We start from the raw sequence: 15,265 nt of genomic DNA, 5'->3' as shown, positions 1-15,265 counted from the left end.
ACCCTGCTGCTGCTGCTGCACGTGCTGCTGCTGCTGCACGTGCTGCTGCTGCTGCTGCTGCTGCTGCTGCTGCTGCTGCTGCGCAGACGCTGGATCCGAAGCCTTGCTGATGGAAGTGTCTTTTGAAGCGCCCGACCTCGACTTGGCTTTTGAGCGCTTCGCTGGGGCGCAGCTCTCACGTATGGCGACTTGCTGCTGCTGCTGCTGCTGCTGCTGCTGTTGCTGCTGCTGTTGCTGCTGCATGTTGCTGTTCCCGCAGCAGTTGCTGCCGCTGCTCGCTGGCCTTTAGAAAGGGACTTTCTGAGCCGACAGAAATATGCGCACAGCGATGGCTAGCTGCAAGCTAGCTGAACAGGCGGCTAGCTAGCCAGCCGCTAGCTAGCCACTAGCTAGCTGGCAGCTAGCTACCTGTGCGATAGCTAGCAGCTAGCTAGAAGCTAGCCAGCAACCAGCGAGCTAGCAACCAGCTAGCCAGCCGCCAGCCATTTGGCAGCTAGCGAGGAGCCAGCCAGCCAGCCAGCCAGCCAGCTAGCTAGCTAGCTAGCTAGCTAGCTAGCGCGGTTTGCTGCAGTGGCTGGCTTGCTGCAGTGGACCAGCGGCAAGACGATGACCTGCGGCAGCTGCAGGGGCCCCCCAAGTTCGACCGCATGCACACGAGGGGCCCCACGGAGAAGAAGGAGTCGCCGCGCAGCAGACTGGCCCGCCTGCGACTCGAGGTGCCGCAGGCCGTCGAGCTCCTCGTGAGGCCCCGCTGCTGCTGCTGCTGCTGCTGCTGCTGCTGCTGCTGCTGCTGTGGGGCTGCTGCTGATGCTGGGGTGCTGCTGATGCTGGGGTCCTGCTCGGCTGCTGCTGGGCTGCTGCAAGGACGCTGCTCGACTGCTGCTGGCTGCTGCTGCTGGCGTGCTGCTGCTGGCGTGCTGCTGCTGGCGTGCTGCTGCTGGGGTGCTGCTGCTGCTGCTGCTGGGGCTGCTGTTGGGGCTGCTTGGGATGCTGGATGGCGGCACGTCCTGCAGCATTTCTCTAGAGTATATGGAGGCTACTGGAGCGCATTTCGCTGCTGCTGCTGCTGCTGCTGCTGCTGGTCTGGCTGCTGTTGCTGCAGGAGAGTCTGTGCGCACACGCAGACGAATCCCGGAAGAGGCAGCAGCAGCACGGAGATTCTTCTTCTGGTGCTGCTTATGTCCTTTCTCTTAACGAAGCACTTGGAGGTAAGTTGCTTCCGAAGCAAAGCAGCAGCAGCTGAGAGCATGCTGCGGCTGCAGCAGCAGGAACTTGTGCTGCAGCGACTGCAGCAGGACTTGGCGTCTTAGTGTCTGTGTCTTTGCCTTCAATTGGACTCAGAAGCAGCACATGAAGCAGAAACGAGAGTGCGGGAGGGCGTTGCAGCAGACACGGCGCTGCAGCAGGTGCTGTTCAAGCAGCAGCAGCCGCAGCAGCAGCAGCAGCAGCAGCAGGAAGACATGAGCCAGCCCTCCCTGCTGAACCCCACAGACACAGGCGGCCTCCTAGCGCCCCTATACTGCCCCACCTCTTGTGTGGAAATGGACACTTTGGCAAGAGAGGCTCAAGTGTGTTGCTGCTGCCGGTGGCTGGGCACTGTCTGCTGCTGCACTCGGTGCTGCTGCTGCTGCTGCAGCAGCAGCTGCTGCTGCTGCTGCTGCGGACGCGGCCACGCCTTCACCCGTCTGTCTGCTTGTGTGCGCAGGAGCACCTGCAAGTCCCGGTGCAGCAGCAGCAGCAAGGGGGCGGCAGCGGCAGCGCCATCGAGGTTTTGGTGCGTCAAAACCCCAAATTAGGGTTTAGGGTTTGGGGTTTAGGGAGTCGCTTGCTGCACTTGAGGGTTTGAAAGGTTTCAGCGCGCGCCTTGCTGCAGGATGCGGTGCCTTTGACTGCGGCGGCTCAAGGAGCTGCTGCTCGGCGGCTTTTGCTGCTCGAAGGAAGACTCAAAAGTAGGCTGGCTGTGTCCGATGCTGCTGCTGCTGCTGTTGCTGCTGCTGCTGCTCTGCTGTGGTCGCGCTGCGGAGCCTGCTACCGTTCTTGCTGCTGCTTTTCGCCTTCACGAATCAAAGCAGCGACCGCCGTCCTCCAGCAGCAGCAGCAGCAGCAGCAGCAGCAGCAGCAGCAGCGGCGGCGGCGCATGCATGCAGGCAGCCCATTCTTTAGTCGCTTAGTGCATGCATTTGCTGCTGCAGGGCTGGAGCAGGCCTGCCTTCCTGCTGGTCGTCGTTTGGCGTGCCTCCTTGGACTTCACGACGCGGACCGCACTCAGTGGGAAGCTGACTCGGAGGCCCCAACTCTAGCTGGTGAGCCCCAGCTAGCCAGCTAGCTAGCCAGCTATCTGGCCAGATAGCTGTCCAGCTGCTGGCCAGCTAGCTAGCCAGCTAGCTGGCCAGATAGCTGTCCAGCTGCTAGCCAGCTAGCTAGCCAGCTAGCTAGCCAGCTAGCTGGCCAGCTAGCTAGCCAGCCAGTGCCCAAGGAAGCCTCGGGCTTCCCAGCGCCAACCAGAGGCTTTCACCCGCTGGGGCACTTCTGGATAGCTGCAGGCTTGCTGCTGCACTTGCTGCTGCTGCTGCTGCTGCTGCTGCTGCTGCTGCTGCTGCTGCTGCTGCTGCTGTGGCGCAGAGCTGGCTTCGCGGCTTCACCAGCTGCTGTCGCTGGCAGCAGATCCTTCGCCGCTGTCGCAGCTGGCGGCGCGGCTGTCGGTGGTGCGCTGCTGCCTGGACGAGCAGGAGCAGCAGCAGCAGCAGCAGGAGCAGCAGCAGCGGCAGCAGCAGCGGTGGCAGGAGGAAAGAGGAACTTTTGACGAAGAAGACTTTTCGGAATTCCTTCCCGAAAAGATTGTGCTGTCTCTACACCAGCAGCTGGCCCCTTGCAAAACCCTAGCGGACAATTTGCCCCAAGTCACTGCAGCCCTGGGCCAGGCCAAAGTCCGCTTCGCCAGCGTGAGCCAAACCCTAAACCCTAGCGCTGCAGCAGCGGCTCGGCCAAACCCCAAAAAAGGGTTTGCTCCCAGCGCGGCTGCGAGGCAGTTAGACACGCAGGCGGCAGCAGCAGCAGCAGCAGCAGCAAGGGGCAGCCACAGCCGCTCACTTCAGCTGCTGCCCGCGCACTGCAGGGTGTGAGACGCCACCGCTGCTGCTGCTGCTGCTGCTGCTGCTGCTGCTGCTGCAGATTGTTTCGCTTCTGGAGGCGATGTCTTCGCAAGCAGCGCAGCAAAAGACGCTGCAGGAGAAGCTGACGAGCCTCCAGTCAATTGCTGCTGCTCTCTCGGGAGCTTCTGCTGCTCAAAGAGAAGCAGAAAAAGCCATATTTGAATTGCCGCAGCGCCGGGCGCAGCCTTGAGGCTGCTGCGGGCCTTAGCCGCAGCAAAGTGCCATTTGCTGCTGTTCTTTAGGGGGTTTTATTCCGCAGAAACAGCTAGCTACAGCTAGCTGCAGCTAGCTGCAGCTATCTGTAGCTAGCTGCTGCTAGTGGCGGGACTGCAGCAGGAAAACTGCAGCAAGTTGTGTCTTAATTAAGTTGAAATGGCCAAGACAGATGTTGCAAACGGCGCTAGCTGGGCCAGAGCCCCCCAGCAGCTCCCCTGGGGCCACTTCGTTCAAGAGTTGTTGTGTTCAAGAATGCAACTTTGTTCATGAAATGGGGCGATCTGCAGACAACTGCCCAGCTTTCTGGTTTTATTTTTGCTGCTAAAACTTGCGCAGACTTAATTTCAAACTTTTGCTGCAGAACTTTCGGTTTCCAGCTGCTGCGCAGCGACTGCAGTCAGAAGTTGAATTTTGCAGAATCCGCTGCTGCTGTTGCGTTTCTTCGCCAAATTCGCAGCCAGGACCGCCAGGAATCTCTTTATTGACTTTTATTTGCGCGCATATTACAAACATGTGCACAATTTAAACCCGAAAGGGCAATTTCGAAGCCTCATTCTCTAGTTCCGTTTCGCGGAGGTGCCTTGCAAGTGCTGCTCTTGCCGAGGAAGCTGCAGGGCTCCCCGCGCCGATCTCGCAGATAAATGCTACTAATTATGTCGAGCATTAAAAGGGGAGCATCTAAACTAAAGTCCAAATCTGCATTTTCCTTTTTTCCTTTTTTGCAGACGGTTTCCTGTGCTTCCGGGTGTCTGTGCAGCCCGGCAGCGGCCGCCGGCCGGCACTGGCGTCAGTGCAGTCTTGTTTGGAAAAAAGGAGTTGGAAAGCGAGTTGAAAACGACTGACACAGCATTAGAATTGCAAAATGACGCAGGTGGCCACGCGGACTCGCGTGGAAGTGACTACTCGCCAGCAGTCTTTGCAAATCCTGAAAAACACAGTTTCCCTCGGAGTGTCCTCCGTGCTCTACCTGCGGAACCTCTTCGAAGAAGCCGCTTTCGCCTCCGTCTGGTTCGAAGGCCTCAAACTGGTGCAGCTGCGGCCGGCCGACAAGAAATCCGCCTTTGTAGTTGGGCTGCTGCGCACGGGCGTGAACGACGCGCTGCAGCGAGTGCGTGGCTTTTGCTGCTGCAGACTTCTTGCTGCTGCAGACTTCTTTTCAAACTTTCTTCAAACTTTCTTCAAACTTTCTTTTTCAGGAATGTTTGGAACAACTTCTCCTCGGAATCCACGAGGAGAAGACCGACGCGCTGCTGGAGTCTTACCAGTTCACGTTTGGCTACGGCGGCCGGCGGCCGGACGTGTCCGTGGCTTTCAGCGGCCGCGACGCAGCAGCAGCAGCAGCAGCAGCAGCAGCAGCTCGCGAGGTCCAGCCGGTCTCCAAGGCTGAAGCCAAGAGGCAAACTGAAGCGGTAAACGCCCGCAAATGCTTGCTGCTGCTGCTGCACCTTTCATGCTGCTTCCCCGCAGCTGCTGCAGTCCCTCTGCGCCATTACGCAGCAGCTAGACCCCCTCCCCGACAACTCCTACGTCTCTCTCCGAGTAAGTCCTGCACCCCACAAGGACTGCAGCAGCAGCAGCAGACTCTGTGCTCCGCAGCTGCTCTTCAACGAGGCGCACGTGAGCGGCTCGCGCTGCTGCTGCTGCTGCTGCTGCTGCTGCTGCTGCTGCTGCTGCAGCACGGCTGACACACGGCGCTGCTGCTGCTGCTGCTGCTGCAGCACGGCTGACACACGGCGCTGCTGCTTCTGCTGCTGCTGCTGCTGCTGCAGCACGGCTGACACACGGCGCTGCTGCAGGCCCCAGCAGACTACGTCCCTGCGGGGTTTGTGTCTCGGCTGGACGAAATATCTTTTGGGGGCGTCGTGCCCTTCACTGCAATCAGCGAAAAGGTACATTTTGCTGCAGCAGCAGCTGCAGCAGCAGCACTGCAGCAAAGCCCTGCCCTCATGCTGCTGCTTTGCTGCTGCTCCAGATCGACACCAAGCACCACTCCCTCGAGCTGTCTATACAGTCCCTCGCGGACCCTCCCCAGATCTTGCCGCCGCTGGAGGGCGGGCGAGCTGCTGGTGAGTTGATAGTCCTTGCTGCTGCTGCTGCAGCAGCAGCAGCAGCAGCAGCAGCAGCAGCAGCAGCAGCAGCGTCTCACCTCTGACTGCAGTGCTGCGCATCGTCGAAGAGGTCAAGGCCTACATGCTGGCCACGGGTGCGCCTTTTTGAACGCAAAAAATGTTTTAAAAACGCATTTTAAATATATTTTAAAACATATTTTAAAATATATTTTAAAATACATTTAAAATATATTTAAAATATATTTAAAATATATTTAAAATATATTTAAAATATATTTAAAAAGTATTTTCAACAAACTTAATCTTCAACAAAACCGCAGAAGAAATGGACGCCGGCCGCCTCGCCCAGAAGCTCGGCAGCAACTGCGAGCCCTTCATAGCAGCAGCGCTGCAGCAGCTTCTTGCTGCAGGCCTTGCAGGTGCTGCTGCTTCTTTGCTTCTTGCTGCTGCTTCTTTGCTTCTTGCTGCTGCTTCTTGGCTTCCTGCTGCTGCTGCTTGGCTTCCTGCTGCTGCTGCTTGGCTTCCTGCTGCTGCTCCTTGGCTTCCTGCTGCTGCTGCTTGGCTTCCTGCTGCTGCTTCTTTGCTTCCTGCTGCTGCTTCTTTGCTTCCTGCTGCTGCTGCTTGGCTTCCTGCTGCTGCTTCTTGGCTTTCTGCTGCTGGTCCTTGGCTTCCTGCTGCTGCTGCTTGGCTTCCTGCTGCTGCTGCTTGGCTTCCTGCTGCTGCTGCTTGGCTTCCTGCTGCTGCTCAAGTTCAATTATTTCAATGCATGCATGCAGCACCTCCAGGCAAACAAGAGGCAGCAGCAGCAAACAAGCAGCAACCTCCATTTCCCTCTCCACTTTGCCACTCCAGTTTTTTCCCAAATGCTGCAGAGTCCAAACAGTCCGCTGCGGGGGCCCCCGGGGGGCCCCCGCCCCAGGACAGCGCCGGGGGGACCCCCGCAGCCTCTGGGGCTGCAGCAGGGGGGCCCCCGGGGCCCTGGGGCCCCCAGCCCAGCTCAGCCTGGGGAGGGTACTGCGGAGCCCCGGGGGCCCCCCGAGGCAGCAGCAGCGCGGCCGCAGCGCGCGCGCGCAGCAGCAGGGGGGCCCCCCCCCCTAGCTGCTGCTGCAGCGGGGGCCCCCCTGGCTGCTGCTGCAGCGGGGGCCCCCCTGGCTGCTGCTGCTGCGGGGGCCCCCCGCGCTGCAGCGCCTGCTGGAGAGCCCAGAAGGCGGGAAGAGCCGCGCGAGGTAACTGACCTTTTGAGGCGAAAGCCGCTGCTGCTGCTGCATCTCCGTGCTGCAGCCGCCGCAGCCACAGCAGCAGCAGCAGCTGCTGCAGCAGCAGCAGCAGCTGCAGCAGCAGCAGCAGCAGCTGCTGCTGCAGCAGCAGCACCCCCCCGAAGTGATGCGGGCCGCCGTGGCCCTGGTGGAACAGGGCAAAGAACTGGCGAGGCGGTCGCAGCAAATCAGCGCAGAGGCCATCGCGAACTTCTGCGTAGTTTCTCCAGAAGTGGCTGGCGAGCTGCTGCAGAAGCTGCTGGCTCTGGGCGTGCTGCAGCGGGGCCCCGGGAGGGGCAAGAAGTACAGGCGAGTTGCTGCTGCTGCTGCTGCTGCTGCTGCTGCTCACGCGCTCCGCAGGTCCAGGCTCTACGCAGAGCCGCCGCAGCAGCAGCAGCAGCAGCAGCAGCGGCAGCGGCAGCAGCCCTGCACCAGGAGCAGCGGCTGCGGACCTGCTGCTGCTGCTGCGGAAGCAAACGCTGCTGCGAAGGCTCCCCGCAGCGCAGCAGCAGCAGCGGTGATCTGCGTCGACGACGAGCCCGTCCGCACCAGCAGCAAACGCAGAACAAGAGCAGCAGCAGCAGCAGCAGCAGCAGCTGCTGCTGCTGCTGCCAGGCTCCCCAGCCTCGCGAGAGACAGCAAGTCCTGCTGCTCCTCCACGAGAAAACGCAGAAAACAAAATTGAAGTCCCAACAAAAGCCAAATCACAAAAGCTGCTGCCAAGACTACGCAGAGCAGCAGCTGCTGCGGGCCCCGCGCTGCGGCGGCGCTGCAGCGCAGCAGCAGCAGCAGCTGAAACGAACTCCCCGCGCAGCTCAAACAAATACTATTTTAACATATTTTTAGGACTTTTTGCAAAAATTCAGTTTGCTGCTGCTGCGGGTAAAGCCGCAGTTCAAGTTTAGGCGGGCAGCGCAAGACAGCCGAGGTGGTGGGGTCGATGGCTCCCGCTGCTGCTGCTGCTGCATGCAGCAGCAGCAGCAGCAGCAGCTAGTGAATTTTTCCCTTTTTTCGCGTTTTTAATCCTAGACTTGCTGCACCCTGTAGACCACAGCTGCCGACGCGCCGGCTGCGATTAGCGCCTCTGCCTGCTGCTGCTGCTGCAGTCACTGCAGCAGCAGCTGCTGCAGCAAAAAGCCCTTCAGCTGCTCCAGTGCGATCTTCACTGCTGCAGTCGCTTTGAGCCTTCATGGGAGCAGCAGCGTTGCCTCTTGGGCCGTCAGGACCGTAGCCGCGGCAGCAGCAGCCGCAGCAGCAGCAGCGGCGGCAGCAGCGCCAGCTGCAGCAGCAGCAGCAGCAGCAGCACAAGAGAGCAGCAAACCTGCAGCAGATATGGGAGAGCCAGAGGACGGAGGCGGCGGCCCTGCTGCTGCTGCGCTGCGGCTCGCGCATGCGCGGCAGCGGCTGCGCCAAATGGCTGCTTCTACGCAGTCTCTTCTGGAGAGGTGCAGCGTGAGTCTTAGCTGCTGCTGCTGCTGCTGCTGCTCTGAAGGGGGCCGTGCAGCAGCAGCAGCAGCGGGTTCTCTGCAGCAGCAGCAGCAGGCGCTGCAGAGGCTGCTGCTGCCGCTGTCGGTGTCTGCTGCTGCTGGTGCTGCTGCTGCAGCGCGGTGCCGTATTGTGCACAGGGCGCCGCAAAATGTGCTGCAGCCACCTCCGTGCTCGCGCTGCTGCTGCTGCTGCTGCTGCTGCTGCTGCAGGACGGGGCAGCAAAGCCCAAGGAGGTGCACGTGGAGGAGCTGCGGTCGCGGCTTGCTGCTGCTGACGAGGCCTTCCTGCAGTCTCAGAAGCAGCAGGAAGAAAGAGACAGAGAGACGCTGAAGCGGCAGCTGCAGCAGCTGCAGCAGCAGCAAAAGAAGCAAAAAGGTACTTCTGCGGGCCAGGGGCCCCCTGCGCCTCGGGGGCCCCTGGCTGCTGTGGGGCCCCACAGTGGCTTCCGCCTTCGCAGGCCGCAGCAGCAGCAGCAGCAGCAGCAGCAGCAAGAAGGTGGCTCCAAACAGATGCATTATGTGTATATTGCGCGCGGTGCGCAGCAGCCACGGGGACTGCAGCAGCAGCAGCAGCAGCAGCAGCAGCAGCAGCTGTGCTTGGTTTGTGCTGCTGCTGCAGGCGAGACGGAGGAAGAAGAGGGGCGGCTGCAGCGGCGAGTTCATGAGCTCGAAGCAGCAGTTGCTGCTGCTAAGGCCAGCGCGACTGAGGCCTACACAGTGAGCAGCAGCAGCAGCAGCAGCAGCAGCAGCAGCAGCGACAGCTTCAGCAGCAGCTCCCGCTGCAGCAGCAACGCCTGCATCTCGTTGCTGCGCGCAGTCGGGACGTTGCAGCATGCGGCTTTGCGACTTTGCTGCTGCGGGCTTCCAGTCAGCAGCAGCTCGTGCTGCTGCTTCCACTCCACGTGCTGCTGCTGCTGCTGCTGCTGCTGCTGCTGCTGTGCTGCAGACGGCGCAGAAAAGAGTAGTGCAGCTAAGCTCTGACTTAGAAGCAGCAGCATCGGGCAAAGAGGAGCTGCAGCAGCGCGTGGAAAGCCTGGAGAAGGCCCTGCAGCAGCAGCGGGAGCAGCAGCAGCAGCAGCAGCAGCAGCACCAGGCTGCGACTCAAGCGCTGCAAGATGAACTCTCGCAGGTGAAGCAGCAGCTGCAGCGGGAGAGGCAGCAGCACCAGCAGCAGGTGGCGGGGCGGCTGCAGCAGCAGCAGCAAATGCTGGAGCAGCTGAAGCTGCAGCAGCAGGCGAGCGAAGAAGCACACCAGCAAGCTCTGAAGCTAGTACGCAAACACACAAGGGCAGCAGCAGCAGCAGCAGCAGCAGCAGCAGCAAGGGCAGCACGGGCGTTAGCAGCAGCAGCAGCGAAGGCAGCAGCGCGAGCAGCAAAAGGAAGCAGCACAGAACTGAACAGCTGCAGCAGAACTTGCCGGGCCCCCACTTCGCCATGCGTTTCGCTGCCTCTGCTGCTGCTGCTGCTGCTGCTGCTGCTGCTGCTGCTGCTGCTGCTGCAGGCTGCTGACGACTCGCGGCTCGAGCGGGAGGCGCTGGCGCTGCAGCTGAGCGCAGCAGAAGCAAAACTGGAGGCTGTCTCCAGCATTAAAGCAGCAGTAATTGTTTTTAATTTAAATTTTATTTTTAAATTTAAATTAAATTAAATTTTATTTTATTTTTAAATTTAAATTAAATTAAATTTTATTTTCCAAATTTAAATTAAAATAATTTGATTTGCCTTTTCTTGCTGCAGTTCACTTTGTTGCCATTTATGTTTGCATTCTTCCCACATATTTGCCCCATAATTAATTAATTAATTAATTAATTAATTAATTGATTAATTAATTAATTAATTAATTAGTTAGTTAATTAATTTCTGCTGCTGCTGCTGCTGCTGCTGCTGCTGCAGGGCATAAACGAAAGGAACTGCCTCGAACAGCTGCAGGGCGCCAATGCTGTACGCTCCGTAGTGCTGCTGCTGCTGCTGCTGCTTGTGGCCCGGGGTCGTCGCTGCTGCTGCTGCTGCTGCTGCTGCTGCTGCTGCTGCTCCAGTTGAGCTAAGCACCAACAAAAGGGCGAAGACCCTAGACGTCGCGTGTGTTGCTGCTGCTGCTGCTGCTGCTGCTGCTGCGCTTAATGCTGGCTCTGTGCAGAAGCTACAAAAGGAGAAGGAAGAGCTGCAGCAGCAGCTTGTGGAAGCAGCTAAGCGACAAGAACAGCTGCAGCACCAAGAGCAGCTTCAGCAGCAGCAGCAGCAGCAGCAGCAGCAGCTGCTAGACTGCACAAGGGACCTCAAGGAAGCAGAAATGCAGCGCCAGGAACTTCTTAAAGAAGTTATGCAGTGGAGAAAGCTGGCAGCCTGTGGGGTTTTTTGCTGCTTGCCGCAGTTGCTGCTGCTGCTGTTGCTGCTGCCGCTGCTGCTGCTGCTGCTGCTGCTGCTGCTGCTGACGCTTTGGCCGTTGCTGCTGTCGCTGCTGCTACTGCTCCTGCTGCTGTCGCCGTCAGAGCTGCTTTTCTGCTGGCGCCGTTGCCTTTGCTGCTTCAGCTGCTGCTGAGCAGTGACCCAAGTGAACAGCTGCAAGCATGTGCTGCTGCTGCTGCTGCTGCTGCTGCTGCTTTTGGTGTTGCTGCTGCAGCATTTGTAGTGGAGGAAACCCCCACGAGAGAGGCCTTCCGCCGCTGGCTGCTGCTGCTGGTCAACTCTGTCCAGGCGCTGCAGTTCACCAGCAGACAAGCAGAAGCAGAGCTGCAGCAGCAGCAGCAGCAGCAGCAGCAGCTGCAGCAGGAGCTTGCGGTAGGGCTGCGCGCAGAGTTGCGGCGATGATTGGCTCGCTGCAGCCCCGGCAGCAGAATTGCCCCCACGGGAGTTGCTGCTGCTGCTGCTGCTGCTGCTGCAGCTGACGGTGTAGCTGCTGCTGCTGCTGCTGCTGCTGCTGCAGCTGACGGTGTAGCTGCTGCTGCGGCTGCTTGCTGTGGGAATGCTGCTGCAGCACCAAAAGGACCTGGTGGCTGCGCTGAAGCTGCAGCTGGCGGACGCAGAGCTGCAGCAGCAGCAGCAGCAGCGGCAGCACCAGCGGGTGCTGTCAACTGAGAAAGCAGCTAACGAGCTTCTTCAGGTATGGGCTTTGTTGTGTGCAGCAGCAGCAGCAGCAAGAGCAGCAGAAGCTGCAGCATCAGAATCAGCAGCAGCAGCAGCAGCAGCAATAGGAGGAGCAACGGCATTGGCAGCAGCTGCAGCAACAGCAGCAGCAGTGCATGCGCGTATTTAAAAGCACAGATTTGTGTCTATAGTTGAAGCCTGGGCTGCAGCGGTTGACTGAGTGCTGCTGCTGCTGTGCTGCTGCTGCTGCTGTTGCTGCTGCTGCTGCTGCTGCTGTCTTCAGGTCAAGCTTGCTGGGGCACTGCATGCAACCAGCGAGCAGATCGAGCGCCTGTTGCAGCCGGCAGCAGCAGCAGCAGCAGACGGCAGCAGCGACAGCAGCAGCAGCAGCAAGCAGCTGCAGGAGCAGCTAGCTGAGTCACAGGAGGAGATAAAACGCATGCAGCAGCTGCAGCAGCAGCAGCAAGAGCTGGTACGGCGGGAGTTTCGTGTGTCTGTAGGCAGTGCACTGTTGGCTGCTTGTGCTGCTGCTTTGCGCATGAGCCTAGCTGCTGCTTGCTGCTGCTGCTGCTGCTGCTGCTGCTGCAGCTGCAGCGCCAGGAGGCGGAGCTGCAAAGACTGCGACAAGCTGATAGGCGGCATGCGAGTGCTGCGCTTGAGAGCGAACAGCTGGCTCAGGTTTGCTGCAGTTCTTGGCGTTGCTGCTGTTGCTGCTGCTGCTGCTGCTGCTGTTATTGCCGCTGCTGCTGCTGCTGCTGCTGTTGCTGCTTCTGCTGCTGCTGACCTGCTGCCGGGGCTGCAGCAGCTGCAGCGAAAGCGGGGCAGGCTCGTTTCGAGGCAGTGTCTTCGGCGTGCAGGCTCGCTGCTGCTGCTGTTAACGATTGCTGCTGGGATTTTCTGCTGCTGTAAATGTCCGCATTTGCTGCTGCTGCTGCTGCTGCTGCTGCAGGAGAATGCTCGTTTAAAGGGGGAGCTGCAGAGAAAAGCTGCTGAGGCGGCGGAGCTTGAGAAGCGCCAAGGTACTGTGCTGAGCAGACACAGCGCACCTGCCGCAGCAGCAGGAGCAGCAGCAGCAACAGGAGCAGCAGCAGCAGCAGCAGCAGCAACAGGAGCAGCAGCAGCAGGAGCAGGAACAGCAGCAGTTTCTGCTGCTGCGGTTTGTGAGCGTTAGTGATTTTGCCGCTGAAAGCGTCTTTGCCAAATTGCTGTTTGTACCGTCGTGGACACTGAGAAGCTTTCCATTTGCTGCTGCTGCTGCTGCTGCTGCTGCTGCTGCTGCTTTTGCTGCTGCTGCTGCTGCTTCTGCTGCTGCAGGTCAGCTGCTGAACGAGCTCGCGGACGTCTCTGTCTGCCTGGGCAGAGAGCGAAGCCTCCAAACGCAGCTGGTGCGGCTGCTGTGAATGTTCTGCTGCTGCAGCTGCTGTTGGCTCTGCTGCTGCTGTTGCTGCTGCTGCTGCTGTTGGCTCTGCTGCTGCTGCTGCTGCGTCCTGCCGCTGCTTTGTTGCGGCAGACGATGGTACGGGCTGCTGCACAAGTGTCCCCGCTGGCAGATGTCCTCGCTGCTCCTGCACTGCTGCTGCTGCTTTCTTACTGCTGCTGCTGTGCTGCTGCTGCTGCTGCTGCTTTCTTACTGCTGCTGCTGTGCTGCTGCTGCTGCTGCTGCTTTCTTACTGCTGCTGCTGTGCTGCTGCTGCTGCTGCTGCAGCAACGGGCTCTAGAGCGCGTCTCCACTTTAGAACGTTTGCTGCGGGGAGGCTCGGGCGACGCGGCAGACCATGCGCAAAGAGTGCAGACACTGGAAGCAGAAGTGAGCAGCTCTTTTGCTGCTGCTGCTGCTGCTGCTGCTGCATTTGCTGCTGCTGCTGTTCTCGCCGCGGCTTCAGCTGCTGGGCAGCTTGCTGTGACCACTGCTGGTGGGGCTGCAGCTGCCGCTGCTGCTGCTGCTGCTGCTGTTGCTGCATCTTGTGTCAACCGTCAACAAGACTGCACAGCAGCAGCCGGAAAAAAGTTGAAGCAGCAGCAGCAGCAGCAAAACAGCAGCAGAAGCAGCAACAAAGCAGCAGCAGCAGAAACAGCCGGCTGTGGTGCTGTGCACAGGTTGACAAAACAAAGCAAAAGATGGAGCTGCTGCAGCAGCACTGCGTGCAGCAGATTGCGTGAGTGTCTGCGCTTGCTGTCCCGAGGACGGCGCTGCTGCTGCTGCTGCTGCTGCTGCAGCTTTTGCTGCTCCGTGGTTACTGCTGCTGTAGTGTGACTACTGATGCAGTTGCGGCTTGCTTCGTTGTGTCTGAGGCCGCAACTGGCCAAGAGCAACGCTAGATGTAGTCTGTTGAGCAGCAGCAGCTGCAGCAGCAGCTGCAGCAGCAGCTGCAGCAGCAGCTGCAGCAGCAGCTGCAGCAGCAGCAGCAAGAGGAACAGTTACAGCAGCAGCAGCAGCAGCAGCAAGATTGGCAGCAGCAGCTGTTTCTTTGCCTCTGCAGGGCCATGCGAGAAGCTGTTTATCTCATTCTTGGCTGGGACGTTGCCTACCGCTGCGGTGAGGCCCCATGAGGGTCTGTTGCCTTTTGCTGCTGCAGCTGCTGCAGCAGCAAAAGCTGCTGCAGCATCTGCAGCAGCAGCAGCTGCTGCAGCTGCTGATTTTACTGCTGCTGCAGCTGCTGCTTTTGATGCTGCTACAGCTGCTGCTGCAGTTGCTGCTGCAGCTGCAGCTGACAGACCTTGCTGCTGCTGCGGCTGCTCCACTGTGGCTGCTTCTGAATCTGGCCAACTGCTGCTGCTTATGCTGCTGTTGCTGCTGCTGCTGCTGCTGCTGCTGCTTTTAGGGGGGCCTGAAGGAGAGGAGACAATCATTTTGCAGTGTCTGTACGCCACGCATGACGGCGTCTTGGTGTTCTCTCGGCAGCAGCAGCAGCAGCAGCAGCAGCAGCAGCAAAAGCTTGAGCCCAATGAGCAGGCGCAGCAGCTGCAGAAGCAGCAAGAAGACAAGCAAGAAGAAGAGAAGCGCGCTGGAGAGGCAGCAGAGAATGCTGAGGCCGAGACTGCTGCTGCTGCGCCCACAGCCAGCGATGCAGCAGCAGCAGCAGCAGCAGCAGCAGCAGCAGCAGCAGCAGATGGTGTTGCTGCTGCTCCTGTAGCAGGTGAATGCGCCTCGAGCAGCTCAGAGCCGACCCCAGGACACATTGCTGCGCCTCGGGAGCACTCAGATCAGCAGCAGCAGCTGCTGCAGCAGCACGACTCGCAGCAAGAGCAGCAGCAGCAGCAGCAGAAGCCGCAGCAGCAGCAGCAGAAGCCGCAGCAGCAGCAGCAAGATGAGGCGCTCCAGCGCTTCGCCAAGTCTCGCTATCGAGTTTCCTTTCTGAATTTTTACGGGGATCTGCTCCAAAGAGACCCTCAACTTGTAAGCAGCAGCAGCTGCAGCAGCAGCAGCAGCAGCAGCAGCAGAAGCAGCAGCAGCAGCAGCAGTGATAGATGGAGTAATACTTTGGTCTTGCAGCAGCTACTGATGATGTTGTTGCTGTTGTTGCTGCTGCTGTTCTCCCAGTGCAGCTGCACTGTTTTAACGTCTCACAGCGTGTGCAGCTTGTGGTAGTGCTGCTGCTGTTGCTGCTTCTGCTGCTGCTGCTGCTGCTGCTGCTGCTGCGGCGCGGCGTTGCTGTCGTTGCTGCTGCTCGTTTCCTTTTCTCTCTGTGTGCCCCCTCTGTGTACTAATTTTCGGGCCCGTCGGCTGCCTCTGCTGCTGCCGCTGCTGCTGCTTTCTGTGCTGCTGCCGCTGCTGCTGCTGCTGCTGCTGCTGCTGCTGCTGCTGCTGCAGAGTGGACGGGCGCTGTCGCAGCCGTGGCCCGCTTTTGCTGCTTCGCTTTGCCTCGACGAGCTGCGGCGTTTAACAGTTTCTTTCGAAGGCAAAACGCCTCGCAACATCCACGGAATGCTGCTGCCCATGCCTTGAGGCTTTGCTGCTGCTGCTGCTGCAGCAGCAGCAGCTGCTGCTGCTGCTGCTGCAGCAC

General features: G+C 59.6%; 4 protein-coding genes across 4 annotated transcripts; 3 read left to right on the top strand and 1 right to left on the bottom strand.

Moving 5' to 3' along the window:
• Positions 1–109: 109 nt before the first annotated feature.
• Positions 110–3,342, top strand: ENH_00068890 (hypothetical protein, conserved; the record flags this gene model as incomplete). The annotated part of the gene is made up of 9 exons (XM_013577443.1): positions 110–179; positions 589–740; positions 1,103–1,208; positions 1,342–1,568; positions 1,706–1,774; positions 1,874–1,949; positions 2,193–2,303; positions 2,623–2,942; positions 3,172–3,342. 9 exons carry the CDS (start codon positions 110–112, stop codon positions 3,340–3,342), a joined length of 1,302 nt encoding a protein of 433 aa, XP_013432897.1.
• Positions 3,343–4,230: 888 nt separating this feature from the next.
• Positions 4,231–5,520, top strand: ENH_00068880 (hypothetical protein, conserved; the record flags this gene model as incomplete). The annotated part of the gene is made up of 5 exons (XM_013577442.1): positions 4,231–4,476; positions 4,565–4,777; positions 4,836–4,985; positions 5,165–5,257; positions 5,341–5,520. 5 exons carry the CDS (start codon positions 4,231–4,233, stop codon positions 5,518–5,520), a joined length of 882 nt encoding a protein of 293 aa, XP_013432896.1.
• A 291-nt stretch (positions 5,521–5,811) lies between these two features.
• On the bottom strand, positions 5,812–6,264 carry ENH_00068870 (hypothetical protein; the record flags this gene model as incomplete). The annotated part of the gene is made up of 1 exon (XM_013577441.1): positions 5,812–6,264. The coding sequence occupies one exon, from the start codon at positions 6,262–6,264 to the stop codon at positions 5,812–5,814; it is 453 nt and encodes a 150-aa protein (XP_013432895.1).
• Positions 6,265–6,820: 556 nt separating this feature from the next.
• ENH_00068860 (myosin heavy chain, putative) lies at positions 6,821–15,207 on the top strand (the record flags this gene model as incomplete). The annotated part of the gene is made up of 18 exons (XM_013577440.1): positions 6,821–7,335; positions 7,917–8,145; positions 8,391–8,897; positions 9,127–9,450; positions 9,682–9,777; positions 10,071–10,118; positions 10,315–10,522; positions 10,798–10,955; positions 11,152–11,277; positions 11,545–11,733; positions 11,856–11,939; positions 12,211–12,421; positions 12,576–12,646; positions 12,967–13,068; positions 13,359–13,417; positions 13,742–13,797; positions 14,084–14,658; positions 15,073–15,207. 18 exons carry the CDS (start codon positions 6,821–6,823, stop codon positions 15,205–15,207), a joined length of 3,693 nt encoding a protein of 1,230 aa, XP_013432894.1.
• Between the last annotated feature and the right edge of the window lie 58 nt (positions 15,208–15,265).

Source organism: Eimeria necatrix, genomic scaffold, assembly GCF_000499385.1.
Source record: "Eimeria necatrix Houghton genomic scaffold, Enh_scaff655, whole genome shotgun sequence".
NCBI classification, from domain to species: Eukaryota; Apicomplexa; class Conoidasida; order Eucoccidiorida; family Eimeriidae; genus Eimeria; species Eimeria necatrix.
Note: the sequence above shows the minus strand (reverse complement) of the source record. Positions and strands in the feature narration are given on the sequence as shown.